This window comes from Salmo trutta, chromosome 2 (genome assembly GCF_901001165.1).
Source record: "Salmo trutta chromosome 2, fSalTru1.1, whole genome shotgun sequence".
In the NCBI taxonomy this organism is placed as follows: Eukaryota; Metazoa; Chordata; class Actinopteri; order Salmoniformes; family Salmonidae; genus Salmo; species Salmo trutta.
The window spans coordinates 35,810,973-35,824,109 of record NC_042958.1 but is presented as its reverse complement, the minus strand read 5'-3'; the positions used below and the strand labels follow the sequence as shown (position 1 = coordinate 35,824,109).

Here is a 13,137-nt window from a genome sequence, read left to right as displayed (position 1 = left end):
GAGTGTGTGTGTGTGTGTGTCTGTGTGTGCGTGCGTGCATTCGTGTGCTGTTAAGATATGACACTGAGCTCTGTCTCTCTTCCTCTCTCGGAGGACCCATTCATCATTAGTCCCTCCATGCTGCCATCAGAGCTGGTAAAGCAGAGCGCTGCCAGCGCCGAGTCCACCGACTAAAGCCAATTGTGTGAAATATACCCAGTAGGATCGTTGGGTGTCCAGGAAGGCCAACGCGGCCCCGCCCAGCTCCACCGCATCCCCAGCGCATCCTCCCGGGGCCCGTTGCCTGGCAACGTGGGCTGATTGGGTTAGCAGGGTTAAGAGGGGGTCTGACAGAGGGCTGGAGAAATCAGATCACTCCCATTGATCATCCTTTTTCTGTGCTCTGCTGAGGCCCGGGGCTGCGGCCGCACAATCAAAGCCCCTGGCTTTGTGTCTATCTGGGAGGGAGGAGGGAGGAAGCGACTGACAGAGGAGGGGGAAGACGCGCCAGGCTTTGTGAGGCTTGGCCAGCAACCTCATCCTGACGTCCTTACAGTACAGTATTCCCTGCAGACTGTCTGGAACCACGCCTCCTCAGTGTCCCATTGACTTCCGATGAAATGTTTATTGAACCATAGTGGGGGAGAAATGGCAGGAGGAGCAGGGTTGGGTTGGTGGGTCGGAGGCAGAGTCTGTGATGTCTGTGAAAGGTCCCTGGCTGTCCCTGGCTGCCCCTGCGGTGGCCACATGAGATATGGAGGGGATCAGTTTGAGGTCATTAGCTCTAATCTGGCACGACAGGCATTAAAAGGTTCCGCTTGCGTCCCGCTGGGGGGTTTGTGGTGGTATTCCAGGTGCCTCCGGGAGGCACAGCCAGGCTGGGGCGCCACCTCACACCTACACCCCCTCTTGGCAGACCAGAGGGCACAGAGACAGACAGCGACCTAGCCTGGATCCACCTCTGATTAGTATCACCACACTTATAGAAAAAACACATGAATTTCACATGTGATTTTATGTGATAACATGAAACTACACATGTGAAAACATTTGAGCACATGTGAAAACATGAGCTCATGTGAAATAAATGTCACAAATGTCAACATGTGATACCATGAAACTACACGTGACAACATTTGAATGTTTTTGACATAAGAAATCGCAAATTAAATTTTAACATATGAATGTTTTTGACATATGGAACTTAAATTCCAAATTTTTTGTTGTTGTTGCTAATTTCACATCTAAATCTGCAATTCACATGAGGTGAAAACATGTTATTCTCCTCACATGTGAAAAGGTGGTGTTAACATACACTACCTTTCAAAAGTTTGGGGTCACTTAGAAATGTCCTTGTTTTTGAAAGAAAAGCACATTTTTTGTCCATTAAAATAACTAATTATGATCAAATTGATCATAAATACAGTGTAGACATTGTTAACATTGTAAATGACTATTGTAGCTGGAAACGACAGATTTTTTATGGAATATCTACATAGGCGTACAGAGGCCAATTTTCAGCAACCATCACTCCTGTGTTCCAATGGCACGTTGTGTTAGCATCCCGGAAGGCCAGCATCCCGGAGTAGCCTCTTCACTGTTGACGTTGAGACTGGTGTTTTGTGGGTTTAATGAAGCTGCCAGTTGAGGACTTGTGAGGCCTCTGTTTCTCAAACTAGACACTCTAATGCACTTGTCCTCTTGCTCAGTTGTGCACCGGGGCCTCCCACTCCTTTTTCTATTCTGGTTAGAGCCAGTTTGCGCTGTTCTTTGAAGGGAGTAGTACACAGCGTTGTACGAGATCTTCAGTTTCTTGGCAATTTCTCGCATGGAATAGCTTTCATTTCTCAGAACCAGAATAGACTGACGAGTTTCAGAAGAAAGTTCTTTGTTTCTGGCCACTTTGAGCGTGTAATCGAACCCACAAATGCTGATGCTCCAGATACTCAACTTGTCTAAAGAAGGCCAGTTTTATTGCTTCTTTAGTCAGGACAACAGTTTTCAGCTGTGCTAACATAATTGCAAAAGGGTTTTCTAATGATCAATTAGCCTTTTAAAATGATAAACTTGGATTAGCTAACGCAACGTTCCATTGGAACACAGGAGTGATGGTTGCTGATAATGGGCCTCTGTACGCCTATGTAGATATTCCATTAAAAATCTGTCGTTTCCAGCTACAGTAGTCATTTACAATATTAACAATGTCTACACTGTATTTCTGATCAATTTGAAGTTATTTTAATGGACAAAAAATTGTATTTTCTTTCAAAAACACGGACATTTCTAAGTGACTCCAAACTTTTGAAGGTAGTGTATGAACTCTAAATTGGGAACAATTGACCTCACATGTGGCTCTTTTATTTTCACATGTGAACCTTTCAGCTCAACATGTGAATCAGCTATTTTACATGTAAAAATGTAATTTCACATGTGACATTTTTTTGTAAGGGAAGTAGTGGAATGGCATGGGGGTTTTAAGGTAAGTGGTATGCTGTTTAGCTAAAACAGTGTAAAAATAAGGAATCAGTGACAACATGATTACATTTAGTGTACTCTGAGCTTTCTGCTGCACCACCAACTCTGCAGCATTCTCAGAAGTCCCCTACACACTCATTACCTATAATATGTTTCTGCACTTAGCAAAAGAGTGCCATCTGCACTGTTATTTACTCAATCACTATTCTCGCATTATTGATTTAATTATTTCAACAATTTTGGGGTTTTCTGTATATTGTCTAATGTTGGTGAGGCATATTATTCTGTTTTCATGTTACTCCTGAATCACATTGATAAATATAATATTTGTTTTTGAATGTATTATACAAAGCTGAGATTTACTGTCAACTCCAAAGTGTAGGAATACAGGTGAATCAGTCATTGACACAGACGTGGTGGCGTAGCAGGAAGATTGGATTGCCATGAACCAAGAGGTTGAGGTTTAATAATATTTACTGTATAAATAAATATACACAATGTAATCATGTATGTCAAAATGTGTTTAATACATAAGTTGAAACCACTGTGAGTATTTGGTGACCTTCCAGGGACATCCTAACAAGTCATTTTTGTTTCCCAGGCATCACCTGTGAAATCTCCTGTGAAATCTATGCACATGTGAACATTTGAATCCACATATGAAAGGTTATGTGATCAAATGGGAAAATCCACATGTGAAATATCAGCATGTGAAACTTTTCCAAAGCCACGTTTTCACATGACATCCCATGTGAGATTTTTCATGTGAAATAAAATATGACATGTGCAAAACGTGTTGAAATTGTACATGTGAAATCATGTATTTTTTCAATAAGGGCACCACAGTGGAACACACTCGGGCACCGTAAAGCCCCTCCACTGCGCACTTAGTCAACCATATAGATAAATCTCACCCAGAACACAGGTGTAGAAACAAAACTAAAAAAGGTTCTCAGTGAAACCAAACAAAGTCAGAGTGACATAGTATGTGCTTTATTACAGCACTTGATTCCTATGATATTTCTAACAAATTGTGTTCATTCCACACAAATGATGTGGTGTCCATTGCATAGTCACTTGCACTTCTAAGATGGGCATGATGGTCTATCTTCTGTTGTCTTTGTTACCATGGGGACTGAGGAGCTGGGTGTTCTTGTATCTATTGTGGGACTGGACCCATGACAAAGCTCAAACCCACAAGCAGCCTGTTAAGAGCCTGCCTGCCTGGGTTTAATGTGTGTGTGGTGGGTCGAGTGTTTAAAATACAAATGTACAGATAAGTAAATATGTCTGACCCATCTGTAACCTCACACTAAGGTAGGGAGCAACATCAAATGATTGATTAGTGTTGTGCACAGTAATATTGACTGCTTTCGGATGGAGAGCCACCTCGGTAGCTATAGACACTTGTTGGATTGGCTATGTAGTGTACCATATGTGTGCATATACATGTGTGTGTATTGTATGTAACCTTTAGGTCTAGTGGTTTGCATGTTGAGTATATTTATTTGATTTTTCGCATTTCCTCACTTCATTCCTCACTTCATTTTGCTCCTCAATTTATGCACCTTGGTTGGAGAGTTCCTTTACCTTTTCTATCAGGGTAAAGAACGTGCCATTGAGAATTGGTGGTCTGATATATACTGTAGGCTTGTTATAGACGCCATCATGGCCCAAGTTCTTCATCTGTGACGTCCTAGTCGGATGTTGGGTGCAGCAGGACAGCAGGTGGGTGGTACTGGTCGGGAGATCCCTCCCACGTCTGTCTCGCCGCTGGTGCCGTCCCAAGAGGGTCTGGGAGTATCGACACCCCACCAAGTGAAGACTCAGGGTTTCACAGTATTCACGCCAAAGAGCAATTTAGTGTTCTTGGATTCTTTGAAGGGCAGAGACAGCAGTCTGAGTTTTCACCCTTATATCCATGATTCCTACGGGTAGTGTATCTCTTAGTATCTTAATGTTCATTTATTGTACTTATAAGACGATTCACGGTATTTATTGAGGTTATTTGTTTAGTAAGACATTTATGGACAGCAAGGACATTTGTGGTTTGTACTGTGCTTTTAGCAGTACAAAATGTACTGTATTTTTAGAAGACTGTAGTTATGGACACTTGGTTCCTTTAATATCCATTTGTTGTTGTTTTTGTTTGTTGATTGTTTCAGATGATTATTTAGAGTACCCCTATATAATTATGTGGTACCCTTTAGGTGCCTAGATACCTGAAAAACGGTATTCTCTTGTCCTTTGTCCTAGTCTTCTCTCCCTCCGTCCTCCTTTCTGTGATTTCTCTTTAGGCATTTTGGTGTGATGGGCTAGCGAGAAAGTACACGTATTGGATGGATGCACTATAATGTGTGGAGCAGGACTAAAATGAGCTAACAATTATTGTGTATTGTTGTATAACAATGGTACTTTACAGTGGTACTGTTCTAGAATCCTCACCTATGAGCTGAGGATGAACTACTTACAATGTTATGGGTTTAAAAGATTAGACGAAATTGTGTTGTTTACAAAAATTTATTCATACAAATTTCACAACACCGTTTTTTTTTTTTTACATTTATAGACTTAACCCTTGTGGATCGCCATTTTTTTTCTCATTATAATAGTACTCTCTAATATCAATTTTCTACACAATAAATATATATATATATTCTAAGTTTAATCTTCACGTTTAGTAAGGCTGTTGGCGCTTTCAAAATGATACACATTATGGAAAGAGGGTAATCATGATGCTTGCAACTATCTACCACAAATCTCTAAGTCTAAGTGCTCAAAAAAAAATAAGAAATCGTAAAAAGAAATGATTGTGAGCAAGAGTGCTCGGAGACTACACCTAATGGCACTAAAGATCCAATCAAATGTCTGTGCAACACAAAAACAACAACCAAATGGTGAAATGTAAGCTGATGATTTGCAGCATTGTAGGGCTACTAAATAGCCATCTGTGATTCGTGGCGATTTTAAAGTCGAAGCAAGGCACCACAGCCGCAAGCTGCATTCTGCGTCACAAAGCCTGGAGGGGAATGCAGAATTAAAGAAAGATTGATTTCATACACACAGGCACAGATCGAAGAACTTTGCCCTACTGCTAAGTGTCACAAAGCTCAAACCTAACCTACAGTGTCTGTAGAATCTGCCTGGTGCACTAGTGGAGTTAGATCTCCTTGCAATTTAGGGAAGTGTGAATATGATGTCTTGGGGCCAGGAAATGGAAGTATACTGTACGGATTCAGAAGCTACATTTTTCATTATCTTATTAACTATTTTTCGTGGTGTCGAGAAATGGGATGGCTAATACAGAAGTAGCGAACCCAATCATGCCTCTAGTGAGAAGAAGTGTGGCTTGTTCTGTCTATCTGTCACTGATGGGTACAAGTGAGATGATAGGCCAAGTTCTTCTAATGAGGTGTGGAAACCTTTGTCTGGTAAATTCCTTTCACTGCCAAAAATCACCCTGTTTTCTCTCGAATCGATTGGTCATGGACTCTTCTTCTTTCTCTGTGTCCCTCTTTCTCTTTGTTCTCCTCTCTCGCACCCACTATCCTCATTCCTCTCTCTTCCTCCCACTCCCCCTCTCGTACTTGGGTCTATCTAGCACTGAACAGGTTTTCTCTGCTTCTCATCTTGTGATCACTTACATCAAGAAAAAAGAGGCAAGTAAACTGAGAAGCTAGTTTGGAATTGGTGGTGTTCAGAATAGTACAGGCACGGTGAAGTACGTTTAAGGCTTTGTCTAACTGTTGGTTAGGTAGAAGTTTGACTGTGCTGTGCTTGGGCTGCCAGGATACGTAAGGATTATTCAAAACAACAATCATTCAAGCATTGTTTTTGGCATATAATACATTGGAATGTAACAGAATCTTATCTCAAGTCCCATTGAGAAGAGACTAAAAAGAAAACATGACGCAACTCTTTCTAAAAGCTTCTCCCCTGCAGTACATTCATCTGAGCTTTCCTATACAGAAGACAGGGGTGAGACGTTCAATCAAACACTTTGTGCAGTAATGTTGGGGAGAGAACAAAAACAAAACAACATCCAGAAAAAACACATATGTATATACGTCAATCAGTGAGCAAAGAAAACCATCCAATTGCAGTAGTTTGCACAGATTTGGTGGCTAGTGCAATTACTTTAATCATGCGATCTAGCTTTACATTGGTTCACATGACAAGATAGGGGAAAGCACAGTAGACCAGGAAGGTGCAACACGTCTTCAAATTGCCTCTAAAATGTTCCTCATGAAAAATAAAAAATACATTGAAATTAAGTAAAGCCACATAAAAAGTATAATGTCAGTGGAAATGGTCTCAATTTTCTTATTGGACTTTCTTTTTGAGTCCGATGACCATTCAGGTTATTCTATGTTCATGATGCTTCTTATGTGGCAAGAAGAGACAAATGGAAAACCTTTAACAGCATTCCAGGTTTTCAAGAGCTTTTCAAACACATGTATACCACTACAGAGGAACACGAGATAGATACTTTGCACAAAGTTCAAAAGTGTAAGCTCATTTTCTTTAACACTGAAGAAGAAGAACAGGAAGGAAAAAAAAGCTTAAAAGCACTCTGGTCCTCATCTTATGAGGGTCATGGAGGTCATAGGGGTCATTCTAACAAGTATTCCACTTTAGTATTTGAATTACCGCCATATATAAGGATTCTAGAGCCTGTTGGGTCATGTCTGTTTTGGCCTTAAATAAATAATGTATTTATAATACTGTTTAGCGGTCACATTATTATCCTACAGCCTCCAATGAGATATTTATGGGGAATTTTAAAGGATTTACAGTATATCCATACACATTCAATGTTCATACGTATACTGCATGCAGTATAGGTGTGAATATAGATACAGTTGTACAGTATCTCTAGGGAGACAGGAGCACAAATGACAAAAGAAGAAGACTGGGATGTATTTAGTATCTGGAGCTAAGATCACAGGGTAAGGTGAGAAAAAGAGGGAGGGACAAGAGACATCCCTCAAGACAAGGCCTCGGGAAAGAGCCTGGAACTCACCGGAAATTCGGGAGAGAACTGTTTCAGCCAGTCTCCCAAAATAGCCTCAAACTCATCCCCATCCGGTAGGGCATCAAAGTCTATGTCTTGTAGAATATGGTGAAAACCTAAGTCTTCAGGGCTGTTGTAAATAAAGACACTAAGCTCTTAATTTCAGTTGCCACAAAGTAACATTCAATACATTGATTGTCTTTTAAACTATTTATTTCCGTCGCATTCATATCTGGATTTAAATGTTTAAAAGACAGGGTAAAGAGCATATTGATCATGTGCACATCATTTCATCTTCTTTTCTAAGTAGGTCTAAAAATAAATAAATATAGGCTATATTTAGGTTGAACAAAAGGATTGGTCCACAAAGTAGATCTGTGCGTTCTCAAGTGCTTAAGTACAAAAGAAAAACAATATTATTATCAAAATATTAATTTTAATGGCTTTACTTCATACATAAATACATGTTTAAAGAACACAAGAGCGATCCACCAATTGTTCAGTTTTCTTAAAATGACTTGATCTGGGCTGTACACACATGGTAGTTTGGTTTAGCAACGCTACAAATACGCTAGCCGGCGTCCTTTGCTTCTATATCTCTGTCTATACCTTTTCCCAAGGACTGCCGCCAGGTATTTCTTGACTGCCATTTGCTTTCGGTAGCGGCTGTAGCTGTCTGTGAAGATCCCATCCGAGTGTCGCTTTGACAGAGGCTCTGAGTCGTCTTCCATGGTGCTCCCTCCACTAAGAAAGGGGGAGAGCAGGATAGTTTTCACTGTTAGGAGACGTCTACCCTGCCTCGGAATGTAGCCCATAGACTGCACTGCACAGCTCTTAATTTTTTTTATATTTTCTCATCTCTTCAACTTTTAATCAATCATCCCAAATTGATTTTTATTTCGATATCATCATGGTTAGGCTGGCTGCTCGAGGATGTAGGGAATAATTGAAGCCTAAATTTATCTTCAACCCTTGGGACTAACCCCCTACCACCATCAATTATTAATAATGAAAATGAAATGTATTCATCCACGTGGATCCTGGGCTTTGCTACTTAAAGAGACAATATCAGCACTGAGATCCACCGATTCGATCTAAATCATGCCGCACCCGGATTTGCGCTGTCGAAGATTTTATCAAGTCAACCTACTCTGTGCCTGAAGGCGTCAAATTCAAGTCGGAAGAACACACACATAGACACACGGGACAATTTTGACGAAACATAGAATGAATAGTGAGTATTCGGAAAATCTGAGTTAGAAGAAAACGAACACCAAAAAATAACTAAGATCACAAAATAAGAGACGACAACTAAGAAGATGTCCTTACCCTACACGCTTTGCCATCAGAGAATGGAGATATTGTCTTGCTGATAACTGACCCAGCGCTTTCCTGTAGGCTTTATTAAACATTCCGTCTGCATGCCTTTCGGTTCTGGGATGATAAAACGCCAAACAATAAATGATCACACGTAAGTAGCAACATACTGTATTTAGCCTACCAAATCCAACGCGTCATATGGGCTGCTTTCCAAAATGTGAGCTGAAATAGTGGACAATGCTATTCTGGGGAATTTCAAGAGTTTGGAAATGGCCGGATCATATTAAAAGTGTCTCGTTCTGTTTTAGTTCGCTTACTAAATATAGGATTCTAACTTGATTCTATAGCCCACAGAGCTTTCCGATTAGCTTCGTTTGAATACCAGGCTACCAAACATAGTCTAGCTTGCTGCAATGAAAATGTGGGAAGTTTGTTATTTTAAAGGATCATTTTTTTATAGGTATTTCCATCAAAAGATTAAATAACAAAATGTGATTATTGACGGTACAGTACATTTACTAACATAAAACATATAACATAGATGAACATAAATATGAGCCCGATAATGAAATGTCTAGCATGAATGTCAACGACATTAAAAAAGAATCGGTTGAGTGTAGTTATAATGATAATCACCTTTTCTCGGGTGGGTAGTATAAAGTGTACACGTCGTCCGCCACAGATGGGGGACTTCTTAAAGCAATTTGATCACTGTCAAAAGCCAAGTCCGGTAACGAATTTCCATCCTCGTCATAAACCTCATTTTCAAGTCTGAAATCGGAAATGCATTTGAATATTATATGCTTTTTGATATAGGATTAATCATGTATAATCATGATTAAACCAATTCTGAAAATAAACACCGAAATAAATTACTTGCATTTTTAGATTATATAGGCTATATTCCATGTTAAGAAATTAGAGGAATAAAACATATTTGATAGGCCTACAATAGCCATAATGTATCTGCTTAAATGTGTAATAATTGCAATTGCTATTGGCCATTCCTAAGTAAGCTACAACACCTTACATAAAAACAGTGGAACCATAGGCTATATTTCCCAAAAGGCAACCGAACTCATCCACATCGGAAATGGGGGAAAAAAACATGTTTAATTTAAAATCATTTTAATTGTGAATTAAATAACACCATCTCAAAAACTAAATTAAAATGTATAGTTGTGATTCAAAAAATAAAATAATGCAGATTGTGTCTGCTTAGTTAAGAGAATACAAAAGAAATCGATCTTGTTATTCTATGAATTAGTGGCTCCCACGTTTACCCCACGCCTCAGCAAATTACCCCTCTCTGTCATTCCCACGGGACGCGTCTAAACGCAGAGATAGAGTTCTGTATCAGACGCTTGATCTACCAGTAGCTTGTAATATGCTATATTCCACTACTATGATTCCAGGCGCTCTAAAGCCCCTCATAGCAAAACATTGCAGCATATTCAAACTCAAAATAAAACACATATACCAGTATCTTTCAATGTATAGCATATATTTGTATACTCAAATTGACAAGATGTTCTGGAGGGGAAAACGGTGTATTAATGTAGATATCTTCTATTTTCTTTTTTCTCCACACATTGATTGAACGAAAAAAAATGTATAGCAATAAATGGCATAGGTCTAGACGTATGTGGTTGCAGTAGGCTAGATCTAATACCTAACTACTGTCCTCGGCAGCAGAAACAATGCGTTTTCCAATGTTCATTTTACATTCAGAGATGCTCAGTTGAAGGAGAAGTGTTCAGGTACCTACCTAAGGTTAGGATAGCTTAGCCCGAGAGGTGAGCAGTGGATGCTGTAGTGCATTATGATTCCATAGATGAGTAAGGCTAAAGTCGCTTTACTAGACATTGTCCTGCTGAGAAAGAAATGATTACAAAGTTAGACGTGCGAAAGCTATCTAGCATTTCCAAAGTCAGAGTGAGGAAAAACGAAATTAATGCATATTTTTTTAAGAATGGATAGGGTTTTCTTATATTTTGGAGAACAATACGCTCACAAAAATGATCCAAGCTCCCCATCTATTCATCACTTTCTGCTTGCGAGTGCAACACACCTCAAGTGTGTTGCCCCAAACATTCTCAAGTACCAAATATGACCTCCAAACATTACCTCCAAACCTTCTAAAGTGTAAGCCTGTTGCTGAATTCTCGTTTGTGTGTGTAAAAGTTCAGAAAGCATCACGTACCTATTGCCGTGTGGAGAGTACAGCTGGCTGTGATCCGGTTGCGACTGCGACTGGGAGAGTGAGATAATCTCTCTCTCTCTCTCCCTTTCTCTCCTTCCCTTTCTCTCTTCTTCTTGCTTCGTCTGTGAAGCGTCTCTGCCGCCTCCTGATGCTCCTTTAATGTGTCCAACCCTCCGTGCGCTCACACATAAAACGCGATGATCGGATCTCTGTATGCACACAACAACCCCAGGAGAAAGAGCCCACACGTTTGTCTTCACAGAGGAAACTTTTTGTTCTGAAGACCTGCTTGCCTCGGCTTTTTTTATTCCTGAATCCAACAGCATGCCTTTTTCACTGGTCACACTAGGGGATACTATCTACGTCATCGCCCCCATCCTCTCGGAATGTAACACTGTAGTACTTTTCCTTTCCCGTCAATGAGATGGCCCGAGTCATAAAGTGCATATGCATGTTTAGTTCAACCACGTAATTGTGGGACAATGCATGAACGCTAGTATTTGTCAGCGTGACATATATAAGCCGTAAGCCAAGTGAGATCATTGTGCGTGGTTAATTTCAATACCTCAACCAAATGACTAAAGTAAAATCGTCCCCCGTCAAACTTAAAACCAACTTGACCAATCTTTCAATTATGGCCATATATTGTGAAAATTATCAAGGTCAAGTGCTTGCTTTGTGCCCCCATCGCCTTTAGCGCACGACAGGTAATAGAGCGGGAGTTGTCCAGTACTCAGGTGCTGAAACCCTGGGACTGACAATGGTTGAATCGGGGCGTTTTAGCAAGACAACGTGAAAGGCATGTGGAGCTTGTTCCACAGAAACAGAAAAAAATTGAAACAGAAAAATAATAGTTAAATTCTGACTACTGAATGTTATCCTAAAATGTTTTAGGACTTCATAGCCTCCATGCATTCAATGCATTATGTACACTATATAGCCAAAGTATGTGGACACCCCTTCAAATGAATGGATTCGGCTATTTCAGCCACACCCGTTGCTGACAGGTGTATAAAATAGAGCACACAGCCATGCAATCTCCACAGACAAACACTGGCAGTAGAACGGCCCATACTGAAGAGCTCAGTGACTTTCAACGTGGCACCGTCATAGCATGCCACTTTTCCAACAAGTTGGTTGGTCAAATTTCTGCCCATGCTAGAGCTGCCCTGGTAAACTATAAGTGCTATTATTGTGAAGTGGAAGCATCTAGCAGCAACAACGACTGATAGGACCACCGAGTGCTGAAGCGGGTAGCGAGTAAAAGTCGTCTGTCCTCGGGTGCAACACTCACTACCAAGTCCCAAAGTGCCTCTGGAAGCAATGTCAGCACAAGAACTGTTCCTCGGGACCTTCATGATATGGGTTTCCATGGCCGAGCAGCAGCACACAAGCTTAAGATCACAATGCGCAATGTCAAGCGTCGGCTGGAATGGTGTAAAGCTCGCCGCCATTGGACTCTGGAACAGTGGAATCGCGCTCTTTGGAGTGATGAATCACTCTTCACCATCTGGCAGTCAGCCGGACAAATCTGGGTTTGGCGGATGCCAGGAAAACGCTACCTGACCCAATGCATAGTGCCAACTGTGAAGTTCGGTGGAGGAGGAATAATGGCCATGGGCTGTTTTTCATGGTTCGGGCTAGGCCCCTTAGTTCTATTGAAGGGAAATTTTAATGCTACAGCATACAATGACATTCTAGATGATTCTGTGCTTCCAATTTTGTGGCAACTGTTTGGGGAAGGCCCTTTCCTGTTTCAGCATGACAATGACCCCTTGCACAAATCGAGGTGCATACAGAAATGGTTTGTTGAGAACAGTGTCGAAGAACTTGACTGGCCTGCACAGATCCCTGACCTCAACCCCATCGACTACCTTTGGGATGAATTGGAATGCCGACTGCGAGGCAGGCCTAATCTCCCAAAATCAGTGCCCGACCTCACTAATGATCTTGTGGCTGAATTGAAGCAAGTCCCTGCAGCAATGTTCCAACATCTAGTGGAAAATCTTCCCAGAAGAGTGGCTGGCGGCTGTTATAGCAGCAAAGGGGGGACCCAACTCCATATTAATGCCCATGATTTTGGAATGAGATGTTCGACGAGCAGGTATCCTCATACATTTGGTCATGTAGTGTACCATTGGCTATT

At 40.9% G+C, this 13,137-nt stretch overlaps 1 protein-coding gene across 4 annotated transcripts; it reads right to left on the bottom strand.

The window, feature by feature from the left end:
• Window positions 1-4,958: 4,958 nt before the first annotated feature.
• Window positions 4,959-11,309, bottom strand: LOC115154542 (glucagon family neuropeptides). 4 transcript variants are annotated; one of them, XM_029700871.1, is made up of 7 exons: window positions 10,992-11,309; window positions 10,557-10,661; window positions 9,425-9,559; window positions 8,798-8,902; window positions 8,078-8,212; window positions 7,478-7,598; window positions 4,959-5,473 (listed from the first exon to the last, which is right to left on the bottom strand). In XM_029700871.1, the coding sequence occupies exons 2-7, from the start codon at window positions 10,652-10,654 to the stop codon at window positions 5,465-5,467; spliced, it is 603 nt and encodes a 200-aa protein (XP_029556731.1). In that variant the 5' UTR covers window positions 10,655-10,661; window positions 10,992-11,309; the 3' UTR covers window positions 4,959-5,464. The 4 variants fall into 4 exon arrangements, with proteins under 4 accessions (XP_029556731.1, XP_029556713.1, XP_029556721.1 ...); XM_029700853.1 differs by having other exon boundaries at window positions 4,959-7,598; XM_029700861.1 differs by having other exon boundaries at window positions 4,959-7,598; window positions 10,557-10,658.
• Between the last annotated feature and the right edge of the window lie 1,828 nt (window positions 11,310-13,137).

Excerpts from the sequence above, each read along its gene's own strand:
- LOC115154542 (XM_029700853.1), bottom strand. The coding sequence starts at position 10,654 with ATGTCTAGTAAAGCGACTTTAGCCTTACTCATCTATGGAATCATAATG. Across the intron at positions 9,560-10,556 it reads CTAAGCTATCCTAACCTTAG|ACTTGAAAATGAGGTTTATG; the intron begins GTAGGTACCTGA and ends TTCCGATTTCAG. Across the intron at positions 8,213-8,797 it reads CTGATGGCAAAGCGTGTAGG|TGGAGGGAGCACCATGGAAG; the intron begins GTAAGGACATCT and ends CCCCTTTCTTAG.